We start from the raw sequence: 25,244 nt of genomic DNA, 5'->3' as shown, positions 1-25,244 counted from the left end.
GTTTACATTGTAGCATTTCAAGTGTAGACAAGCCCTTAGGGGTACATTCTCTCAAACACATTTTCTCTAATTGTGTTGAAAATTGGTCCATTTACACTAACAGTTGAACAGCTTTCAAGGCCGCTTGAGAAGTAGAAATGGATCCTTTCCCTAGTGTACATGGGGGCCTACTAGTACAGTCCTTTAGCTGAGGGATGTCACTGAAGTTCCTTCTACTTGAGCTGGTGAAAATTAAAGATCCTACGGGACTTTTCAAAGAGTATGGGAAAAACCCCAGTGCTTTGGCCAATGTTCCCTCTTTCAGTTAAAAGAGGGAACATGTAAGGCTCCAATTCACCAAGCATTTCTTTTCAGGACTGCACTTAAGCATGTTCTTTTGTGCTTACCTGAATATGGGCCTAAGGCCATGTCTACATTTACAGTTTTGCAGCGCTGGTAGTTACAGCTGTGTTCATACAGCTGTGTAGGGCCAGCACTGCAGTGTGGCCACACTGACAGCTACCAGCGCTGCAGTGTGGCCACATTTGCAGCACTTGCAGCGCTGTTGGGAGTGGTGCATTGTGGGCAGCTATCCCAGCATTCAAGTGGCTGCAACGGGCTTTTCAAAAGAAGGGGGTGGGGTGGAATGTGACAGGGAGCGTGGAGGAGACAGACAGAATGGATTTTTGGAGTTGACACTGTTCTCAGCTCCCTGCCTTGCAAGTTCTAAGGACTGGAAGACACACAGTGCCTACCTTCAATCATTCTAAAAGTTCTAACTCCCTTCCCCCACTGCTCTCTCATTCACTAAATGCAAATTATGTACTTTTAAATACCCGTCAGACCAGATAAGCAACTGCTCAACACGGACTTCCCCCTCCCCCTCTGCCGTGTTAGAGTGCTGTTTCTCTCTTCAAGCAAACAGCTGTGAACATTCCAAAGTAATTCCCCTGCCTGCCTCCGCTCGCTCAGCAAACAGGAGCTGTGTTTGTTTTTTAAATAAGCAGTTTGGCTCAACTCCGAGCTCTCCCTTTCTTCCGGTTTGTTGTGGACAGGAATTCTGGGATACCTCCTTATACCCTGGAGGTCAATAAAAGCGCTGGTGGGCATCCACACTTGCTGACCAGCGCTGGATTACCAGCGCTGGAATCCCTACACCCGAGGCTTGACCGGGTGTACAGCCAGCGCTGCGACCAGGGAGTTGCAGCGCTGGCCGTGCTTTGCAAGTGTGGCCACATCCTAAGTTGCAGCGCTGTAACCCCCTCACCAGCGCTGCAACTCTCTAGTGTAGCCATGGCCTAAGTATGTGTTGAATGTATGGGCACTCCATTTGCTCACAGTTACTGCACTGACAGCATATAATTCATTCAGCACCTTGGGATATTTAGATTCTAGAATATGAGACAATATGTAAAAGTATTGTACAAATATCTCGTTAAGATTATATTACTCGTTTTTTTTAAATGTTTTCCTTTTCCACTCATGTTTCAGAGGTATTTAGAGTACACTTCCACTGTCTCGCATGTGTATACAGGCTGTTTACCTGCATGACAGTTCTGCATTGGCTAAGCACCCATCTGCAAGACTTGCCTTTATTTTAAATCATATTTTTCCAACCCACTTCTCAATGTATCACTTTACCTAGGGTGCCTGGAGATGCTTTCTCAAAAGGATTACATCAGTAATATTGCTACAGGCTGTTGACTGGGCAGCAGGTAGAGCATATGCAAAATTCAATTTTTTTAAATAATTTTGATGTGTAATATCAGTGCTAATTTTTAAGCAGTTTTATTTTTATACATGAACATTTTCAAAGTTGTGCAAAATTATGGGTTTTAAGCATTTTAGATTTTTATCTGTTTGAATGTTCACAATTATGGGAATTATAGGGAGGGTCGGACAATTATTTAATGACAAATGTTGAGATTCAAAAAATTAAAGCTTTATAAACCATCAAAACACAAATTGTCAGCATCAAGTCAAAATACACAAAGTAAATATCTTTAAATCAACATCACAAATGTTTTTAATATTCATTCACTAGTTCATATGTAACAAGCCTAATTCAAAGTTGACTTTAACTCTAAGTTCTCAAGCAGTACTTTTCTTTCTATGCCTACCTTTAAATTTTGATTATCAATGAAAATATTGTTTTGTTGATTTGTGTGTGCCTGGTGAAATTGATATTTACCGATTAAAAATGGAATCCTTCCAAGCCTATATATACTGTACACAGAGGAAGTCAGCCTTTCATAGGAATTAATTGCATTACCTCTTTGTTTAACTTAGACTTTGCTGGAAAAATCCTAGTATTCTGAATGTGTTCTAATAATGTGAGGGCTTACATCTATTTTAAACTAGTATAGAACTGCCAGTTAAGTAATTTACTGATCATTTGCATCCTACAAACACACAAGTAAAGCTAGGTACATGTTGGATTTTGGCTTCAGTGGGACTACTTATGAGGGTTATGTTAAGCATGTGCAGAAGTGTTTGCAGAAAAGGGGCCTTATTTTACATAGAATGCAGATGACTAATGGGGTTGCAATTGTGAGAATGCTCAAAAATGTATCTAGCAACCAAATTTCTTATAAGCTATTTTTACTGAATCTGTTACTCTTGCATAATCAAAGTTTATATTTTTTAATCACTGGATTTTTCATGTTAATTCAAACAATTGAAGACAACTACCCAAAAGAAGGAAATTCACAAAAAAGATGTAATGAGACTACTTGTAAATAGTTGAAATTTCTTATCAATTAGTAAATAAAAAGAAGTGTAACTATGTGGTCTTAACTGCTGGAGAATTATTTGTTCTGTGAATCTGTGACTTTCAGAGATCTCTGTGACATTCTCTGCTTCAGCCCCTGGGGCTGTGGTACTCTGGAGCTGGCAGCCAGCAGGGCCTTGGCAGGGTTCCAATGACAGGTGACAGACTTCAGTTCCAGCAACGGGTTATAGCCACATGGGAACAGAGGGGGCGGGGAAGGGAAGTGGGGACACACACCTCAGGCAAGTGGCTGAGGGTGTCCTGTTTTCTCTTTGGGAAATATGGCCATCCTGCAGCTCCCAGCTGCTGTGGGCAGAGGGGGAACCCCACAGCTTCCAGCCACTATGGAGGCAGGGGAAAGCATGGAGTCGCAGCAGCAAAAGTCACAGACAGGTCACGGCTTCCGTGAATTTTTGTTTATTGCCTGTGAGCTGTCTGTGACTTTTACTAAAAATAACTAACTATGACAGAATCTTAGTCTTATTTATGATATCCACAAACATTTACAAAATATTAGGTTTAAATTTTAGCAAACACAGTTAGTCTATTTTAAAATCTTATAGCTTATAAACCATTACCAATTTATCTTAGTTTTAATTTCCACATTGTAACATTAGAACACAAAACAACCCCCCATAGGATAGGAGATATTTACTCTCATGCCAGTCAGACTGATAACAACATGTCAGCATGTGTTCTCATACCTGAGGTTTTAGTTCATTATAATAGGATGAAATACAAGTCAGCTATTTACCACTCAGAGAGACTGATTAAACAGACTTAATCAAGAACAAAACTACTAAAGTCTACAGCTGATTTGCATTTAACTGAGATTCCATCATACATTCTTAAACTAAGACCAAACTGCACAGTAATGCTGCCGTTTATCTTTCAAAGCACAGCTGTGAACTCTTCCATTACCAGACTATCCCATATCCATTTCATCCATTTGGATTCATTTGGCAAGCTGCTTTACTTTCAGGATTGCATAATGACGTTTTCAGCCTTCTCCTGGATCAAATGACAACAAAAATCTTTGTAAAATTTCAGAGGAATATAAAGAAACAGACCAAACAGAAATAGTAGCCTAAATTCTCTGTATTGCCCTGTTTCCTCTGTGTCCAGAGAGGGTGTGTGTGTGTAGGAGGAAAGTGGTATCTCATGGATTCCCTGATTTCCTGGTCGATTCTGTGCTGACCATTGCTATGGCAGAGTTTAGAGCTATTTGAGGCTGCACTCAGCTGTCAGCTGTAAAGAGGTTGAGATCAAAACTAGAGTTCACAGAGCACTTTGTCCTTTCTCCCTACAATAAGACTGTAGAGGGGGTGGCCCAGGAGCCAGGCTATAGGGCAGAGTTCCCTATATATGTTTATTCATGCTTACTTATGCTTGTTTCACTTTTCACATTTGAATGTATTGTATTTGTATTAAAATAATTACTTAAAAGGCACTTTGGACAATGGAATCCATGTTTTAAAAGGGAGTCCAGTTTCGGCTGTTTACAACTCACCTTTGCATCTTTTTGTTTTGCAGGAAACAGGGTTTGCCACAGAAACTGCCTCTGAGGAGACTGGATGAAACCGGTCTGGACTCAAATTTTCATGACACAGAAAGCATAAAATAACTGCACATCCCGTCAGCAGGGCTGTCTGTCTGAGAGGCAGGCAGTGACTGTCATGTCTGCGCAGGCATCGAAGACTTCCTTTACCATCTTACCTGATCTATCCCACCGATCCGGGTATCTTCTACCTGAATCCACTTACCTTGTTCCTGGTTCCAGTGATTGCCAACACTAGCGGTCTCCTGGTTCCTGAGCTCCTCCTGTCCCTGGTAACCACTGGGTGCACAGTTGCAGTTGCAGGTCCAGGTCCCTATGAACCCAAGCAACAGAGAGATTATCACTTAACACCCACAGCTGATCCCACTCGAGATCCATCCTTCGAGATACAGTACAGTTCTAGGGTACTTTGGTTTAGTTTGTTCTGTTAGAAGTGTAAATTGCCAAGGGTTGTATTGGGGACCAGGCTTCAGGCCCATCTTTGAGCAACCACATTGCTATTAACCTGTTTTATTCTCCCCCTCACCTTTCTTCCTGACATCGTTATTAACCCTTTTAATAAATTTCCTGTTTGTTTTCAAAGAATTTCCCTCTCTAGTCTTCTGTTACCTACCTATGGTCGATGGGAAGATTTTAGTTAACTTACTTGCAAAGTGATTAGATATTGGTATTGCCAGTCAATGAATCTGGCCCTGTTACCTGAGACCATGTAACAAGGCATGCCAGCTTTCCACCCATTGAAGATATTTCTACACCAAGGGAATGCCCAGTTGGGAATATGTAACTAATTTCCACTGCCCGAGTGCTGGGCAGAGAATCTGGCCCAGTATTCAAACCATGTAAGGAAAGGAGGATGGTTTTGTGGGTAGAACACTAGGCTGGGATTCAGGATATTTCAGTTGAATAGCCACCTCTGTCACAGACTTCCTGTGTGAATTGGAACATATTATTTAATCTCTCCATTTCTATTAATCTATGATTAAAATGGGTTTAATAGTACTCCTTTGCTTAGATTGTGAGTTCTTCAGGGTCAGGATTGTTTCTTACTCTGTGTTTGTGCAGTGATGAGGACAATGGGGCCTTGGTCACTGTTGGGGTCTCTAGCACTAACGGAATAGAAACAATTTTTAAAAAGAATGTTGTTAATGTATAGCCAGGTCCAGCAACAACATTTATCTAACAGAACATTAGATGAAAATATTACTAGTGACAAAGAAGTCTGAATAGCTCAATATTACCACATTGAAAGATTTGAACTCTTTTCTGGCCATATTTTCTCAAACAAGGGAGTGACAGAGAACTGAATATTTGTAAAGCAGGCATCAGCTACAATTGCATTATCAGTTTTATGTATGTTTCCATTACAAATGCTGCTGCCTATAATTTTGGAACTGCCTCCCATTTGCTACACACGCAATGATCTCCCTCTCTCCACTGAAATCGCATCTTAAAATACATCTCTTCTCTTAAACCTTTCAGGGATGACCTCTTTAACACCTCATGCGCATACCATCACTGTGAGTATCAGCTGTGTCTAAACAGTCTGGTCTGTGCTTAAACTAAACTGTACATTCTTTGGGAAAGGGCCACATTTCCTTACATCTGTATAGACCAAGCACAGACTTAGGGCTCAATAAATAATAAAAGTGTGAGCACTGCTTGCAAGCAACACCAAATTCACAATGACAAAGGCCTGGTATTGAGGATAATTTAGAGAACAGATTTGTTTGGCTTAGTGATTTTTTACTGTTCTGCTATTGCTTATTCCTTTTATTTCTTTTTCCAGCTCACTGACTTTTGGTGAAGTATCTCTCTCAAAATAATCTGACATGATTAGGCCACATCTTTTAGAACAACTGCAGAAGATGCTTGTACATTTGTCTAATGGATGCTGTTTCTTTTATGATATTTCTCAAAGTGGTGGATTTGGAAAAAGAAATAGACACAGTATAATGTTGGTTTATCATACTTTAGTTAGCTGTAACTCTTGATAAAGTCAAGTTAGATTATGTCTCCCAAGGTTGTACTGTGCTCTTAGAGGATAATGCCAGCTGGCTTTGAATACTGACTGGCTTTAATGGGTCACACTTTAACGGTTATAGCCCATTTAGAGCTGGCCAGCCTTCAAAGCCAGCTGGTGTTCTCACTGCACTCCAAAGTTGAGAACCCTGAGTGCAATCACTTTAGGCCTTCCCACGGGTTCCCTCATAATTTGAAACTCCATTTATCCAAAGGTTTTGGGCATCTACTAAAACTTTTGGATAAATAAAGGCTGTACAGTAGTTCAGATCCATTATAGCAGTTGTGGTAGGAGTCAAATTTTGGTGCTTAAACAGTTGACTGTTCCTTTATAAATTTTTTTGCTCACCTAAACAAAAAGGTGTCTGATAAAATGACCCCTCTTGTACATTGGGTGCTTCTTAAACAAGTCCCAAGATATTCTCTCTGCATCTGCTTCTTTGTAATGTGTGCTTATAAATTATAGATAAATAATTCATTGGCAATATGTTTAAAACTTCTGACATATTCATTTTTCACATGTTAACTTTCCAGATTGTTCAGGTTCAGAAAAAGCTTGTTTTCCACATTTTTGATTGTTTCACACCTAGCTACTGTACCTACACCAAATCCTTTCTGTTTACCTTCTCGCCGCCAATATATTTTTTTACAGTCATGAAGAGAGCTGGACAAATATAACAAAAAAGGATATATGACCATTCTCTCCATTTAAAGCTCTTTATCCTAATAACGATAGAAGAAAATGAAGAAAGAAGAAGTGGGACCGCTAAACATTGAGGATGGAAAGGAGGTTAAGGATAACCTAGGCATGGCCCAATATCTAAATAAGTACTTTGCCTCAGTCTTTAATGAGGAGCTTAGGGATAATGGAAGGATGACAAACAGGAATGAGGATATGGAGGTGGATATTACCACATCTGAGGTAGAAGCCAAACTTGAACAGCTTAATGGGACAAAATCAGACAATCTTCATCCAAGAATATTAAAGGAACTGGCGCATGAAATTGCAAGCCCATTAGAGAGAATTTTTAATGAATCAGTAAACTCAGGGGTTGTACCATACGACTGGAGAATTGCTAACATAGTTCCTATCTTTAAGAAAGGGAAAAAAAGTGATTCGAGTAACTATAGGCCTGTTAGTTTGACATCTGTAGTATGTAAGGTCTTGGAAAAAATTTTGAAGTAGTTAAGGACATTGAGGTCAATGGTAATTGGGACAAATTACAACATGGTTTTACTAAAGGTAGATCATGCCAAACCAACCTGATCTCCTTCTTTGAGAAGTTGACAGATTATTTAGATGAAGGAAATGCGGTAGACCTAATTTACCTCGATTTCAGTAAGGCATTTGACACGGTTCCACATGGGGAATTATTAGTCAAATTGGAAAAGATGGGGATCAATATGAAAATTGAAAGGTGGATAAGGAACTGGTTAAAGGGGAGACTACAACAGGTCGCACTGAAGGGTGAACTGTCAGGCTGGAAGGAGGTTACTAGTGGAGTTCCTCAAGGATCGGTTTTGGGACCAATCTTATTTAACCTTTTAATTACTGACCTCGGCACCAAAAGTGGGAATGTGCTAATAAAGTTTGCGGATGACACAAAGCTGGGGGTATTGCTAATACGGAGAAGGACCGGGATATCATACAGGAAGATCTGGATGACCTTGTAAACTGAAGTAATAGTAATAGGATGAAATTTAATAGTGAAAACTGCAAGGTCATGCACTTAGGGATTAATAATAAGAATATTAGATATATATTGGGGACACATCATTTAGAAGCAACAGAGGAGGAGAAGGACCTTGGAGTATTGGTGGCTCATAGTCATCCTGTGATCAATCAATGTGATATGGCCGTTAAAAAAGCTAATACGGTTTTAGGATGCATCAGGCGAGGTATTTCCAGGAAAGATAAGGAGGTGTTAGTACCGTTATATAAGGCACTGGTGAGACCTCACCTGGAATACTGTGTGCAGTTCTGGTCTCCCATGTTTAAGAAGGATGAATTCAAACTGGAACAGGTTCAGAGACAGGCTACTAGGATGATCCAAGGAATGGAAAACTTGTTATATGAAAGGAGACTCAAAGAGCTGGGCTTGTTTAGTCTAGCCAAAAGAAGGCTGAGAGGGGATATGCTTGTTCTTTATAAATATAACAGAGGGATTAATATTAGGGAGGGAGAGGAATTATTTAAGCTTAGTACCAATGCAGACACAAGAATGCATGGGTATAAACTGGACACTAGGAAGTTTAGACTTGAAATTAGATGAAGGTTTCTAACCATTAGAGGAGTGAAGTTCTGGAACAGCCTTCCAAGGGGAGTAGTGGGGGCAAAAGACATATCTGGCTTTATGACTAAGCTTGATAAGTTTATGGAAGGGATGGTATGATGGGAGAGCTTGATTACCAACAGATAAGTATGCCCAGTGGTCGGTGATGGGATGTTGGATGGGATGGGATCTGAGTTACTGCAGAGAATTCTTTCCTGAGTGCTGGCTGGTGAGTCTTGCCCACATGCTCAGGGTTTAGCTAATCGCCATATTTGGGGTGGGGAAGGAATTTTCCTCTGAGGCAGATTGGCAGAGGCCCTGGAGGTTTTTCGCCTTTCTCTGCAGCGTGGGGAATGGGTCACTTGCTGGTGGATCCTCTGCAGCTTTAGGCCTTCAAACCACAATTTGAAGACTTCAATAACTCGGATATAGGTTAGGGGTTTGTTATAGAAGTGGATAGGTAGGGTTAGGCGGCCTGCTTTGTGCAGGAGGTCAGACTAGATGATCACATTGGTTCCTTCTGACCCTAAAGTCTATGAATCTATATTTTTGTATGCAGTGTCATGAGTACTACTGCAAATATTCATGAGAATGTGTATTGGCAGGGATATTCACACTGAAAATGTTTGCTTGGCCTTCTTGAAATGTCTTTGTTGGTTTTGGGGTTGGAAGGTCATGCAGTTAGGGAACAGACAATACAAAGTAATTTAAATGACCAAGTAAGTGACTGGCAAATATTGAATTCTCATGGCGCCTAGCCCATGAGCAACCAACAGGCTGAAGTTTCTTTGCACAGAATATTTTCCAAAATGTTGCAAATAGAAAACACATTTATAAAACTCATTTTCTGATAGCAGAAACATGAAAAGGGCAAATAATATTAATTGTAAATTGTTCACACAACTCCTAACTACAGCTATTATAGCCTGCATCGTCAAAAGTGACTAATGATTTTGAGTGCTGCAGGTTTTGGGTGCCCAACTTGAGATGCCTTAAAGAGGCCTGATTTCCAGAAAATGTTGCAATCAGAAATTACTGCACATCCATCTCTGAAAAATCAGCCCTCTTTCAAGTGTCTCTAGATGGGCAACCAACAACTGAAAAACCCAATATAACTAGTCTCTTTTTGAAAATGTAAGGCACTATTGGTGAAATCCTGAGCTGTTAAAGTCAACTGCCATTGACTTCAATGGGGCCAGGATTTCACCAACTCTTTAATGAATACATTTTACATAACTGTTATAGGACCCTTATAAAATATCTCTCTTTCTCAAATGTAATATTTTAACTGGCACATTAGCTTTCTTGTGACATTTCAACATGCTCCATTGCCTCACATTCAGAGCTCCGTTCTTTGGACTGTATATTTTCTTCACAAGATTACACTAAGCCACATGTATCTTAGTATATTAATAGGAAATATCTTCCCCTCACGGGACCCCTTCACTGAGGTAGGTAATTTATATTTTTAGTTGAACTATCTACTGACCTCTAGTACAGGTGTTTAGTTTCAGATTTGTAACATAGACTTTAAACAACCATCAACTTTCTGAGTATGTCACTGAGTGACAACAACATAGCATTTAGTTCAACATATATTAATTAGTTTCAATTTTAGGTTTCTAAAATGCTGTCAATTTCATGTGTGTGAATACTTTTTTGTTTTATACTAAACAAACACAACAAAAGAAGAATCCACATTCTTCAGAAAGAAGGTAATATCAGTCTAATGATCCCAACCTTCATGCCTCACGCAAAAGCCTGGGAAAAGAGATTCTGTTCATTCTTTTCAGGTTCTTTTACTATTCCCATCACCCTGGTACTGGAGTGCCATTCAGAAGTGCATTAACTGATGTGACTAGGATCTGTCACCTGTTCTTCTTTCTTTTCCCTTTGTCTCCCTAGGAGGAAAATTACAAGAATTTTAAAGTTATTTTTTATTTTATGTCTAATGTGTTACATGTTTTATTGTTGAAGACCAAGTCATAGAAATGCACCTTACAGTATAAACAGAATGCAACAAGATATTTGGTGGTTCTTAGTTCCTGTAGGAGCTTCTGTGGGAGTTTACTCTTGGACCAGCACTGACTAAACTCAGTCTCTGGCATACATGATCTTTTCCCTAGAGTAAGTTCCACAATGCTTGAGAAGCGGAGTTGTTGATCATGGTCATTGTCCTTGATCTTTAGGCAATCTTTTAGAGAACCTGGGTTTGGGCCATTAACAGCCTTGAAGATAAAGGCTGGGGCCTTAAATTTGACTTGATATTATCTGGGAAGTGAATGCAGTGAATGGAGGACAGGTTTGATGTGCTCATGGTAACCAGGCTGCAAAATTATATACTAGTAGGTATTTTCTAAGGGATGATGGCTTCACTATCAGGTGGCTAGTATTCCTGCTGTCCAGCTGGAAGCTGATGAAAACATGTATAATTTAGACCAGATAGAATAGTTACTTTGTGAGAGCTCAGCATCAACAGAGCATCCAATAGTACTTCTAGACTACTCACTCAACTGCCCAGTTGTGGATATGTATTCTCAACCAAAAGAGACTACACTGTAGCTGCAGACTCCTCCACTAACACAACCTCAATCATGCTTGGGTTCAGATCTGACTAGTTGTGCTCCATCTACGCATTGGTCTTAGCCAAGCACTGGGTGAGCTTGAAAACAGGGAATCTAATCATGACATTAACACTTGATAAGCAAGTACTATGTCCCCCCTTTATGGTGGTTTTTTTTTTTCATGGATGGGGAGTGAGACAGGGCCAAGTTCATTCCTGGTGTAATTTAATTGCAGTAGAACTACAGCAGAGATGAACAGAGTCAAGAACAAATTCATCTTTGATGTAACCCCACTGGCTTTAGTGGAATTGCGCTAGGGATGAATTTGGCCAGTGAATTTAACGAAGGTGAGGAAACAGTTTGTGAACATGTCTATTCTGCAATCTCATAGGAATGACTGTCAACACATAGTTCATTAAATACCATACACAAAATACAGTACAAAGAACAAGTCCTCGAGGAACATCCTTTCTAATAGTCCAGTGATGTCAACCAAAAGTCCTCTTTCAAATTGTTATTATTTATAGAGAGTACCTAGGTCATTGCCTTGAGGAGCTTACACACTAGACAAAACAAAAATGAAAACAAACAAAAATCCACATGATATTAACTTCAAAGTACAATAAGGAGTATGGAGACATCACTGATTAGATCACCTACAGAAAATATTGCAAAAGAATTTGACTACTAAAGTGCATCTGAGGGAGTAAGCCCAGCAGTCTTCAACATGTAGAGGTTGACATGAAAAAAGGCACAAAGCCAAAAGTGAGGGGAGAGGATTTCACTCTTCGTCATTTCGCCAATGAAGTCAATGGCAAAACTTCCATTGACTTTAATGGGCCAGGATTTCATCCATAGGGATCAGAAAGGAGCAAGAATATGGAGAAGTTTAAGGAGAAAGAGAAGTAGTTAATTCTGATCATCCTAGGACAATACAATGACCATAATACCAAACGTAACTTTCAAATATCCAATTTTGGAAAGAGTAGTCCATGGATGATTTTGGGTTCCATTCCTGCAACCCTCATTCAGATGTTTAAGGGCTGCAGGAGCAGGGCTTTATGTTGCTGTCACTGTGCCTCAGAGCTGAGGATGCCAAATTCAGGACAAACTGCTGAGAAATAAGGCAGACACATTCCAAACTGGTGGATATTCTTCCATAAAATATTCCAAGCCAGTAACACTGGTAACATACTGGTTACCAAGAAATCCAAACTGCAATCTCTTTAGGCATCCCAGCCCTTGTTTCACCACCCAGACACTAGCCTTTTGATGAGTGTTTATTTAAAACCAATTTTAATCAAATTAAGGTCCTTCTAATCCCAAGAGATCAGCCACCACCCGGACAATATATAACTCAGATATTACCCAATAATTATACTATTGCTAATCCTTTAGTCTCTACTATCTAAAGGTTTATTTATAAAAGAAAAGAATAAGGAGAGAATTAAAATGGTTAAGTATCAGAGGAGTAGCCATGTTAGTCTGGATCTGAAAAAGCAGCAGTCTCCCACAAAAGCTCATGCTCCAATAACATCTGTTAGTCTATAAGGTGCCACAGGACTCTTTGCTGCTTTTACAAAATGGTTACGGAAATCATATACAGCGATCCAAACAGGAAAGAGGCAAAATGGGGATACTTCCAGGGCCCTTTATATCTTTTCCCATGTGGAGGGGACTCTCTCAGTCTTAGTTTGTGGAAAATTATATGCAGAAGATAGAGTCTAAGGTCACATGAGCTAGTCACATGCCTTTGTATGTTTTGATAACTCATAGAAGCATCAATTTCTCATATTCTGGCTAAAAAGTCCATAGGAAGGCTAACAGGGAGCAGACAAGTTTCATCTATGGTCCATTGTGTTCTTCAATAGGCCATCAGCTTGAATGGTCCATTCACAGTGTGCTAGCTAGACTGGATGTAAACGACTTTGTGGATGTTACTCCACGAGCAAACACATTTGAAATAGTGGTATATAGTCAATATTCATAACTTTAGAAGATACATGCATATGAACAGGATAATCATATTTGATAGATTTCAACATTTCCATTGTTACCTTACATGCCATACTTTGTACAAGCTTTGTTGCAATTGTCTAGCAGTGGCAATATTAATGATATAAACAGGGCCGGCTCCAGGCACCAGCCGACCAAACATGTGCTTGGGGCGGCACCTTGGGGCGGGGTGATGAGACGCTTGGGGTTTTTTTTTTTTTGGTTCAGCCAGGCGGCGCTAGGAGTGGGGATGGGCTTTGGCGGCATGGCACTTGGGGAGGGGCAAGGGGCTTTGGCAGTGCGGCACTCGGGGGGGGGAGTGGGGATTTGGGCGGTGCGGCGCTCACGGGGGGCGAGGCCTTGGGCAGCATAACGTGGGGCTCGGGGGGGTGGGGCCTCGGGGGGGCAGCTCTCGGGGGGAGGGGCCTTGGGCAGCAGTGAGGCACTCAGAGGGGGCGGGGGGTGTTACGGCGGGGCGGCGCTCTTTTTTTTTTTTTCTTGAGGCAGCAAAAAGTTAGAGTTGGCCCTGGGGATAAATGGTCATATTTCAATCATATAGCATCACAGTTGCTGTTTATTGTTCTATTCTTTTTCTGTATAATGCACAGAACTGAACCACTGTATAATTCTGTAGCTTAGGAGTTGATTCTGTCATTTTATTTACATAAAATAGTTCTTTACTCCATCAGTAATTTCATTAAATTTGATGGGGATATTCACAGAATAAAATATTATTCAGTTAGTATAAGGTAGGTAGAATATGGCCTTTAGTGAGCAAATTGTCTGCTACATAGAATGCACAGAATGGATTACACTTCAGAAATGCAACAGCTGATGTGATGGTTTGAAAGCTCTGTATGATAAATCTTGTAAAAGAAAAAAGAGGCTTGCCATAGTCAAAGACACACAGTGAATCTTTTTTCAACAGTGCAAAGGAGTCACATAGGTTATGTTTTTAATTTTGTTTAGGGAAGTCTTTATAAAGAAGTTTCATCGTTGTTAATGTTTATAACCTGTTATATGAAAATAATTGATTGGCAAAGAGTAGAGAAGATTACTGGCTCCACATGGAGTGTAGATAAGGATATATGAACATTGTTGTAACTCTGATTTCAGGCCCCTAATTTCTGTCCTGGATTCAATGGGCTTAGGAGAGATGGCCAGTCACAGGATTTTAATTGCTCACAAATCCACAGTAGATGACTTTTTGTAGAAGCATACCTCTGGTAGTATAAGAAGTTACAAAAAATAATCATTCAACAGTTGGAGGATTTGATATATTTTCCTTTATGTATTTAAAACAAAACAAAAATCACAATGGTTGTCAATATGTATGTCTTGGAAAATCAGAACTATACTGAGTTAATTAAAAATCTGTAGTTTAAATTCAAAGTACAATAGCCCAGAATTGAAAGGGTTAATAACACATAGTAAAAGGCACCTTATTGTAATAGTTTAACGTCAATAATACTGCTCTACAAGTGTGTATTCTCTAGTCCTTACAGTATAGCCTCCTTATAACAAAACTACAAACATTTGAAAATAAAACTATCATATGATAAAAGTGAGAATTTTCTATTTCTACTGTCATCATGCAAGCCGTTCATTAAAAACACCATCCCATTTTAAACTTTATGAGGATACTTCCAGTTCTGCAATATTGTCTCCTCCAACCACCAGTTTTGACTAAAATATACTTTGTTATAATACGATGGAGGATGACTTCCAGATTTTTTTAAAATACCTCACTGCTACCTTGTCTTTGAAAAACACGTAAATAAACCCAGCAAGCATTATTACATCACCAACAATGAACAATGTTTGATCTCCCTCTGCTGGCTCTGGAGCAGCAGCTCACTAAGCAAACACTTTCCAGAGCTGTACTGGTATCACGAATGGGGCCTGTGCATAAATCAGAAAATACACATAAAAGGCCATGTTCATTTCAACTCTATTATAAATAAAGGGAAAAAAATAAAAGCCAAATCAAATAAAAAGTGATAAAATGGCTTAAAAAATTACAAGCTTTGTTGAAGGTATTTCAAACACCTGAAAGTAAAAGAATATAACAAAGTGGATCATAAATTAAATTTTAAATATTTTTGTATCATATCCAATGTAATGATTCTTAACAATTTTGAATGAACGTAACACAAGAACTAGAAGTTACCCAATGTAATTAACAGGCAGCAGGTTTAAAACAAACAAAAGGAAATACTTCTTCATGCAATGCACAGTTAACCTGTGGAATTTTTTGCCAGCGGATGTTATGAAGGCTAAAACTACAGAGTTTGAAAAAGAACTAGATACATTCATGGAGGATAGGTCCATCAATGCCTATTAGCTAAGATGGAAAGCGATACATCACCATGATCTGAATGTCCCTAGTCTCTGTTCGGCAGAAGCTGGGAGTGGATAATATGGGATGGAACACTCGATAATTACCCCATTCTGTTCATTCCCTCTGAAGCATCTTGTATTATCCACTGTTGGAAGACAGGATACTGGGCTAGATGGATCATTGGTCTGACCCAGTATGGCCCGTTCTTATGTAAAAATTAATTGCAATAATAAAAATGTTTAGTACAGAAATTCCTCAAGATGACCACTCAAGAAAGCAACAAAGAGAGCACGACCTTTGAAAATAATGTATTTTAAAAATCTTGGCCTCCTAGGAAGTGTATATTTATATCAGTTTCCCAGTCACAAATCTAACATTCTAGAGCAAAGTCACTAAACATAGTCTAAGAAACAAATGTTCCTTTAACATGCTCCCTCACTTCTCCCTCCACCACATCCCACTCCTAGTAGTTGTCCTTGAGACCCAGAGTTCAGAGATGCTTTCATGTGAGTTCACCTCCCACCCTGGAGGCTGAAGGGGAAAAGGCATCTTGCTTGTTCCTCCAGCCACTCACCACTCACTCCGGCTGCTGTTGTTTGACATGCCACCATTCATTCCACTGTTCTGTTGTTGATGGCCCTGCGCCATCATCATCTTCTGCAGCCACCTACCACTGTGACCTCTGAGAATCAGTCTCTTGACGTTCCACCCAGCTCTCAGTGATTTCAGATCTCAGGAGGAAAACCTCACTGCTAGTGCATGCTGAGCTGTCTCTTCCACAGAAACACTATCCGACATATGACACTGCACCCCATATTATTCAGTGATATTATTATATGATTATGATGTTGTCCTAACTTAGTCCCAGATTTGGACCTTAGCGTCCAAAATATGGGGGTTAGCATGAAAACCTCCAAGCTTAGTTACCAGCTTGGACCTGGTACTTGCTGCCACCACCCAAAAAATTAGAGTGTTTTGGGGCACTCTGGTCCCCACAAAAACCTTCCCTGGGGACCCCAAGACCCAAATCCCTTGAGTCTCACAACAAAGGGAAATAATCCTTTTTCCCTTCCCCCCTCCAGGTGCTCCTGGAGAGATACACAGAAGCAACCTCTGTGAATCCAAGCAGAGGGAGTCCACCCTCTGTAATTCCAGTCCTGGAAACAAAAGCACTTTCCTCTTCACCCAGAGGGAATGCAAAATCAGGCTAGCAAATCCAACACACACAGATCTCCCCCTGATTTCTTCCTCCCACCAATTCCCTGGTGAGTACAGACTCAATTTCCCTGAAGTTCCCCACTAAAGAAAAACTCCACCAGGTCTTAAAAGAAAGTTTTATATAAAAAAGAAAGAAAAATACATAAAAATGGTCTCTCTGTATTAAGGTGACAAATACAGGGTCAATTGCTTAAAAGAATATTGAATAAACAGCCTTATTCAAAAAGAATACAAATCAAAGCACTCCAGCCACTATAGACATGTAAATACAAAAACAACAAAACCATGTTTGGTACTCACACTTGGAAACAGAAGATTAGAAAACAGAAATCACTTCTCAAAAGCTGAGAGAAAAGCAGGCAGACAGACAAAGACTCAGACACAATCTTCCCTCCACCCAGAGTTGAAAAAAAATCCGGTTTCCTGATTGGTCCTCTGGTCAGGTGCTGCAGGTGAAAGAGACATTAACCCTTAGCTATCTGTTTATGACAGATGTAAAGTGTAAAGCAAAATGAGAGGGAAACTCCTCATAAGCAGCAGAATTCTCACTACTCCTGGATGTCTGAAAGCTTGAGGAGGCATTCTGACTCCTAGGACCTGAATGCCTCCCAGTGATACCCTAATGCAGTGCAGCTACACGTTACCCCTTACTTGACTGCCTCAAAGTCAAATCTAGCTGTGTATGTATGTGCATTCCCATGCTTCTCTTTCTCTGGCTGTACATCTTGGCACCTATGTGTAAGTCACTTGGCCAGAACCACCTAGCTCAAGTTGTTGGCCTAGATGCAGTTATCATTCACTGGGTGAAATCTGTGGTCTCTATTATGCAGAAGGTCAGACCAGGTGATCCCTTCTGGCCTTAAAAATCGATTAATCTATGAATCCTCAATTGTGGTGCAGTTAAGGGATGTTAACTGCAGCAAGGGTGATTCGATTCCCAAGTAGTGTTGGACACAGAGGATTCTGTGCTATTCACGCTCTCTACTGCTGGAGTAAAAGAAGAAAGGTGCATGGCTGGAGAAATAGGGGTGTGGTCAGAATGCCTCTATGCCAGGCTGATATCAGGCTGCAATTCAGCTCCTGTGAGGCATACTTAAAGGGGCCTTTCTCTTCCTACCCCTGTATGGAACCCAAGCACATATGTGTTCCCTGAGATAGCCCCAGCAAATGGGGGAGAGTGAGGTAGAAAGGAGGTGAACCACGACCCTGCCCCTATCCCACAGGTAAGGGGCTGGCTTTCAGCACCCCCACTATTAAAAATGTTCCAGCACTACTGCCCATACTCCCCTGTGCAGTCTGTCTTTGACACAAGTGACAGCAATTGAGGGAGAGCACTCTCTACAAGGCTGTTATACCCCAAACCAGCCAGATAAAAGTGCCAGGCTGGGGAGTGGGCAAGGCCTGGATTCTGCTTCCCTCTCTCCTGTCCAAAATGCCATCATACCAGCTGAGCTGGTGCAGAGGGAGAAATCTTTACAAGGTGGGGTGGTGCAGATTATGTCCCCCTAGAAACAAGAGGGATACTCTGAGTTACAGTATGGTCCCTGGTCTGCTTCTGGGACATCGCAACTATGTAAAGCCATAATCTAGCCGCATTAAAACAAACAAACAAAAATCCAGGAGCTATCACAAACTGTACTTTGTTAATTTATTTCAAAATTATTATGTTACTTTTAAATATTGATTTTGTAAGTAATTGTTTAGTTGAAATGCAATACAGAGACATCAGCAATCTTAAGTGATCACTCAGAAGAACAATATAAATCACTTACTAGTGGATGCAACCAAGATATCCTACTATAGATGGAGGAGAACTATACCCAATACATTTAGGGATACATTGGAATGTATGGGGGGGAGGGATAGCTCAGGGGTTTGAGCATTGGCCTACTAAACCCAGGGTTGTGAGTTCAATCCCTGAGGGGGCCATTAAGGGAAGTGGGGTAAAAATCTGGGGATGGTCCTGCTTGGAGCAGGGGGTTGGACTAGATGACCTCCTGAGGTCCCTTCTAAGCCTAATAGTCTATGATTCTATGATACCAGTTAAGATTTTATAGACCTCAGTCATATTACCTCTAATTTTCTCTTTTCCAAGCTGAAAAGTCCCAGTCCTTTTAATACCTTCTTATCTGTTCCATACCCCTAATCATTTTAGATATCCTTCTCTGTACCTTTCCCATTTCCAATATATCTGATTTCAGTTGGGGTGACCAGAACTGCATGGAGTATTCAAGATGTGGGCATACTATGGATTTATATAGTAAAACTGGAGGAAACTGGTTTGCCAGACCAATCAGCAAAGCCAATGATGACAACCTATGTGAAAAGGCTGCAGAACACCAAGCCTCTGAACTGCACTGACATGCAGAAAGCCTTATAAGACAGTCACTGTCAAAGCCAATTTTAGAAGTACTTAATGAGACTATTAAGAATGCTGAAAACACAACAGACATGGCTGTGGCATCATACTGTCTATTTAAGCAAGAGATATCATACACTACAAGCTGGAGGCCAATGTTAAGTCCATTGTCACTTGTTAATCCTGAAGTTCAACACTGGTTCTCAACAAGACCAACAAATGCTCGCTATCTTTCTGCAAGAAACTTAGCTAACTGATTAGAAGCATGCAGTGCAACAGTAAAGGACTCAGCAGTTGAATAAGTGAAGAACTCTCTCATCACATTAAAAAAAATGTGCCTACCTGGACTGATGAATGCACCGATGCAAATGGGCATCCAGTATTAAGTCATCGTGTACATTATCTTAATGTTAGTGGCAGGCCAGAAGATGCATTTCTAGATGTTCAGGTATTAGAAAACATATCAGAAGCATCTGTAACAACTCACATCATAGAAGAGATAAATGCTTGTAAACTTGACCCCAAACAGAGGGCTGCCTGTGTATTTGATGGAGCTGCAAATTTCTCTAGAAGACCTAGTAGAGTACAAGCTTTGCTCAGAGAAAAGTGTAACCGTAATCTCTCCTATACACACCACAGAAGCCATCTACTCCAACTAGCACTAGTATGAGCTGCAGAATCTTCAAAAGACATTAAAAAAGCCATAGATTTATCATCTTTGTTACACTTTTTTTTCCAGCAAGAGTCCTAAGGAACTAAAAGTCTTGGAAAAAAAGAGACGATACACTGGCAAGTTCAAATTAGTCCAGCTTGGCAAAACGTGCTGGCTTTTTCATGAGTGATCCTTGATTGTTGTCTTAAAATTACTGCAACCATTATTACTGGCTTTGCAAAGTATCTATCAAGATGGGATGGATCTAAGTAGTGAGGCTGGTGGACTACTTTTGCTACTAAGTTCAGAGAAGACTGTCGCCATTCTGCCTCTTGTAACTCTACTGTTGAAACCACTTGCGTCATTAAACAATGCATTCTGCTACAACAGTAGTAGATCTTTGTCCAGCAATAGAAACCAACACTTGGATCAATCAGAGAGATGTCCATTGAAAATATACTGAAAGATGCAAAGACTTGGTTCAGAAGTTGATTAAGTAAGGCACTTATATTGACTCCTTAAGTGAAGAGAAAAAGAAGTGTTTGTTAAGCCATCGGAAAAGGCAAACATACTTGATTCTTCCAAATCTACAACAGCAACTTCTGGATTCTATTAGACCTCTACATAGCTTTTACAGATGACGGTCATAAAACACGGCTACCCCTCTTAAACTTACAAAATATTGACAGTTGAGCAGAGTGAGGGCTGCTATGTGATCAGGGTAGAATAGAGAATTTGAACACAGAATGGAATATCATATGAGGAACAAATGAAGATTTGACTTCACCAACTTCATCGTCACTAGTGGTTGGACCCAATCTTTGTGCTATGTTTCCTGGGATGAAAGATGTAGGGATTAATCTCTTGCTACTTCCCACCACAACAGCTACAGAAGAGCGCTCTTTGTTCTCACTGAATATTATTTCATATTCTGAATAAAGTCACCTTCTGCCTGATCATGAGCATGTCATGAAGGACTTGAAACATCAGAGACCCGAGAAGCCACCAAAGATGAAGGCACTGCACCTGTGAAGCTCGTTAACAAAGTTGTGCAAAATTACAAGAAGAAACCAAGAAGGATGTAGCTGTAGTGCTTCACAACAGTCCACTCGAGTAGCCAATTTTAATTTGCGCGATGGTTTTAAAACATGAACTAAAACTAATAAAACGGCCGCAAAACATACCAGGGAGCTACACGACTCCCCTTCACCCTGACGAGCTCACCCCTCCTTGGCCCTCACCCCTCTGTATATTCACCCCCGCCCCCATTTCAATCGCGGGACGGTACCAACAAGACCCAGTCCCCCTCAGCGCCTAAGAACAACGCTCCGCCAGCAGCAGCATCTGGGGCTGGGCAGCGAGACCCCAGCGGCAGCGCGTGACACCAATGAAATTCAGTCTCCCTCCGCAGCCGCTCTCGCTCCCCCTTGTCTCCCTCACTCTCACCCCGCCCCTCTGCAATCCCAGCCCCCTCTCCTTCCTCGCGAGGTTTTTATATTCTCGCGACATTTCAGGGCCGCCATCTTACCTGTTCGTGTTGCGGCTACGGGGGAGGGGCGGGGGCCGCGCGTTTGGGATTCACGATCTGCGCTCGGGTCCTTCGTTTGTCCGGGATTTTCCCCGTGTGGTCGGGATCTTCGGGGCTGTTGTGCCGGGCTCCCCGGGGAGGCTGCGGCGAGAGCGGGGGTCGGCGGAGCGCGGCCCGTCGGGTTCCGAGCCCTCCGCGGCGTCTGGCCCCTGTCCCGTCTCCGGGGATCTAGACAGAGCCGGGCAGGCAGCTCGGGCGACGGGCGCGGAGGAGCCGGGAGCCGGGACCCGGCCTGCGGGCGGGGCGGAACCGCCGCTGCTGCTGCCAGGGAGGCGGGGGGCCCGGGCCGCTCTGGATGGTGGCGAAAATGATCATAGAAAACTTCGAGGCGCTGAAATCCTGGCTCAGCAAAACCTTGGAGCCCATGTGAGTAACCGGGGTGACACCGCTCCCCCCAGTAGAGTCCGTGTGGGTAACTGAGGTAACCCTCTTCTCTCCCCTCTCCCCACCCGGGACCCCGCTCCCTGTCTAGAGCCTGTATGAGTAACCGGGGTACCCCCCTGGGGTAATACTCTGCCTTTCTCCTCAGAGCCTATGTGAGTAACTAGGCTGGCGTCTCCTCTGTTACAGCCTGTGGGAGTAACTGGGTAAACCCCGCATCCCTCGCCTGTGGGAATTACTGGGATAAACCTCCCAAAACACTCTCATCACCTTCTCTGTGCTTTTACAAGTGGGCAGTTGGTTTTACGAATTCTATGTATAAGAGATGTGGGCTGAAAGCTTTTAGATGGAGGATAGTTCTTTAGTAGGACATGTAGTTGTGTAACACAGGCAGCAATTTAAGCATAGAAAAAAATTAGAAACATATCACTGTGGTTAAGATTTGTTATTTTTATTTCTGAGTTATGTTTTTCAAGAAGCTTAATTTTTAATTTAGGATTGGTTAAAAGCTAGCTTTGAGTTATTTTATGAGTGAACATTTCTAAAAAGGGGGCAAAAGGCTTTGCTGGAGGAATGGTGCATAATTATATTATAAGGCGCTGTATTATATTTCCTATATGCACATAGAGAGAATTGCTGGAAGTCCTCTGAGGACTAGTGGCACTCAAGTGGGGCTACTCTATGTCCACAACACAAATGTAGTCATGGGAGCAGCTGCTGAATTGTGCTACCTCAAGCTTTAGCTTGTACTCACTTACAAACTGTCCAACTGGAACTGAAATCACCATCACCTGGTAATTAAGAGGTTGTGTATGGAAAGGACTCAAGTTAAAGGCAATCAAGTTAATTTTGCGATGAAGACACTCTTAGTCCTACAGGACTATCTAGTTATGCCAAAACTGTGGAGCTGCCTGGAATTCAGATGGTGCAAATAAGTTTTTAGAGTCATACTAGCCCAAAAAAACCAAACTCATCCCTCATAGCCCTGGGCTGTGTTGTAGGCAATATGAAGGTGGAACTCTTAGGACATGTCTACACTACAGACTTATGTTGGTATAACTATGCTGCTCAGGTGTGTGAAAAATCCACACTCACTTCTTCCGTCAACATAGCTACCACTTCTCATGGTGGTGGATCAACTACGTTTACAGGAGAAGCTGTCCTTCAGGATAGCACATCTTCTTCATTTAAACACTGCCCATATGAGTGAAAGTGACCCAATAAAATAAATATTAAAGCTAATTTTAAAATCATATAATGCACAGGTTGAGAAAAGAGTGTCTGTGCATCTGGATATAGTGCTTGGTTTATCCACAAATACAAAGGACTTCCAGCAATTCCCTCTGTGTGCCCAGAAAGGACAGAAGTTCTCCCACAAGTCACTGGGAAAGAATTCATAGAGCATCTCGGCTTATTACAGTGCAAAGAATGTACCATGGAATATCCTCCTGGAAGTCTTAGTGCCACACATGAATGAGTGTTGTGCTAATGTGGACACAGCAGCTCCAGTGTTGTTTCCTGGTGTGGCTGCTCTCACTCAAACTGGACTAATGAAGGGATTAACTTGGACATAGATAAATGGAACTAACTGTAGTGCAGACATACCCTGTGGTTAATGTAACCTGTCTCCACCTGCTTATGAACTACAGCACCTCTTGTTCTCTGTAATGGAAATACTGTGTCCTGGTCCCTGGCATATCTCCTACACAGGGCTTGCAAAGCTGCCTTCAGAAGATAACCTTAGGTCAGACATTTGCAGTTCCTGTGGTTAGAGAGTCTCTTCCCTGACCATATCTCTGGCTTTTAGAGCCCCTTTTTGCCACTCCAAACTATTCATTTTTTGTAAAGGGACTGAAGTGCGGGTGAGGATCTCATCATTAGTGTTTAACATCCACTAGAACCAAGTTCTGGTTTAGCAAAGGTCTAAGCAATTTTTATAGCATAAATATGTCATGTTTTAATTACCTTCTTGTAAATCAAAATTAATTAATATCTTCTGTTGGCACATTGACTTTCCTCCATACATGGTTTAAGACTCCCAGGTATTTAGTTTTTTTTTTCTTTTGGTTTTGGATCTTTTTGCAGGCTTATTTGGTTTGCTAATTCAGATTTATAGAAAAAGTTTACGGTTCAAAATGTGAATTAAAGTAGAGTTTATATGCCATAAGGGCATAGCCTCATAAAAATGGAAAGTGTTCCTTTCACTGTGCTATGGGATTTTGGTATTGTAAGTACTTTCTACAGAGAGAATAAAAAACAAATTGTTTAAACACCATTTCTGACTAATATATATAATATTTTTATTTACATTTCATGGCAAAGAATCTGTCAAAGCACTCTGAACATTATTAGTCTCTACACAGTCTTTCCTTCTTTCCATCATTTTATTCTCGTCCAATTCTATATTGTTAGCTTTTCTCAATTAACTGGACTCAAATTCTTTTTCAATCCTAACTCTTTTCTAAATTTATAAATTAGGTGAGTGCTGTGGTCTGCCCTACTCTGTTCCTTAATAGAATTAGCAAGCCAACTGTTTAGTAACCGTTAAGGTTGTGGCAGGATACCACCCAAAACATTAAACGATTGGACAATCTTAAAATGAAAGACTTGTGCATCCTTTCTACCTTTGTATTACTTACTATGCTATTAATTAACACTATCAACTGACTCTAGAATGCCACAAAGCTTTCATTTCAATCTCTAATAGATACAGGAAAGCGATATGTACCCCATTTTCATCAAACTTACATTCTAACACGGGGTCAGCAACCTTTCAGCGATGGTGTGCCGAGTCTTCATTTGTTCACTCTAATTTAAAGTTTCACGTGCCAGTAACATTTTTAGAAGGTCTCTTTCGATAAACCTATAATATATAACTAAACTTTTGTTGTATGTACAGTAAATAAGGTTTTAAAAAATGTTTAAGAAGGTTCATTTAAAATTAAATTAAAATGCAGAGCCCCCGCACATCGGTGGCCAGGACCTGGGCGGGCAGTGTGAGTGCCACTGAAAATCAGCATGTGTGCCATAGGTTGCCTACCCTTGTTCTAATGTAAACAGTGAATTTATATCAATACTAGCAACAGATCAGCACATCTGACTGTCTCAGGGCTTGTCTATACTTGCTTCTGTAGTGCTTCAGTGTAGGTAATCCACCTGCCCAAGAGGCGGTCATCAGATAGGCAGAGAAATTTGTCTGTCGACCTAATGCTGGCACGGGGCCTTAGGTTGTCTTAACTACGTTGTTCAGGAGTGTGGATTTTTCATACTGCTGAGTGATGTAGCAGGGTTGAGCTAACTTTTTAGTGTAGACCAGGCCTCATACCCTGTAATGTTGGAAAATTACTGTACATGAACACTGTTGAGGTAACTAGACATTACTGGAGTATGTCAGGCTGCAATCTTAATATCCATTAAACATAGTTTTTGTTGGCTAAATTCCTGGTTTTATATCTCTCTTTTGTGCACCTCAATGGACAGCTCTCTAGAATCAGGAAAAAGGGAGCTGTACCTACTTGGGAATCAGGGAGAAACTGCTACTGCTAGT

At 41.1% G+C, this 25,244-nt stretch overlaps 1 protein-coding gene and 1 long non-coding RNA gene across 6 annotated transcripts in view; one reads left to right on the top strand and one right to left on the bottom strand.

Annotated features, from left to right (window-relative positions):
* Window positions 1-1,216: 1,216 nt before the first annotated feature.
* On the bottom strand, window positions 1,217-21,324 carry LOC115653632. Of its 3 annotated transcripts, none has more exons than XR_004000974.1 (4): window positions 21,257-21,324; window positions 10,340-10,500; window positions 4,513-4,620; window positions 1,217-3,760 (listed from the first exon to the last, which is right to left on the bottom strand). It is a non-coding gene; the product is annotated as an uncharacterized LOC115653632 (long non-coding RNA). The 3 variants fall into 3 exon arrangements; XR_004000972.1 differs by lacking the exon at window positions 21,257-21,324 and adding an exon at window positions 19,419-20,983; XR_004000973.1 differs by lacking the exon at window positions 21,257-21,324 and adding an exon at window positions 17,018-17,059.
* A 198-nt stretch (window positions 21,325-21,522) lies between these two features.
* Window positions 21,523-25,244, top strand: part of RBM26 (RNA binding motif protein 26) — a 99,024-nt gene continuing 95,302 nt past the window's right edge. For all 3 annotated transcript variants that reach the window (XM_030567091.1, XM_030567100.1, XM_030567108.1), the window contains exon 1: window positions 21,523-21,682. In XM_030567091.1, the coding sequence (XP_030422951.1) occupies window positions 21,612-21,682 (71 nt within the window). In that variant the 5' untranslated portion in view covers window positions 21,523-21,611. The remainder of the gene's footprint in view (window positions 21,683-25,244) is intronic.

This window comes from Gopherus evgoodei, chromosome 1, assembly GCF_007399415.2.
Source record: "Gopherus evgoodei ecotype Sinaloan lineage chromosome 1, rGopEvg1_v1.p, whole genome shotgun sequence".
In the NCBI taxonomy this organism is placed as follows: domain Eukaryota; kingdom Metazoa; phylum Chordata; order Testudines; family Testudinidae; genus Gopherus; species Gopherus evgoodei.
The sequence above is the reverse complement of the archived record's forward strand: the minus strand, read 5'-3'. Positions and strand labels throughout refer to the sequence as shown.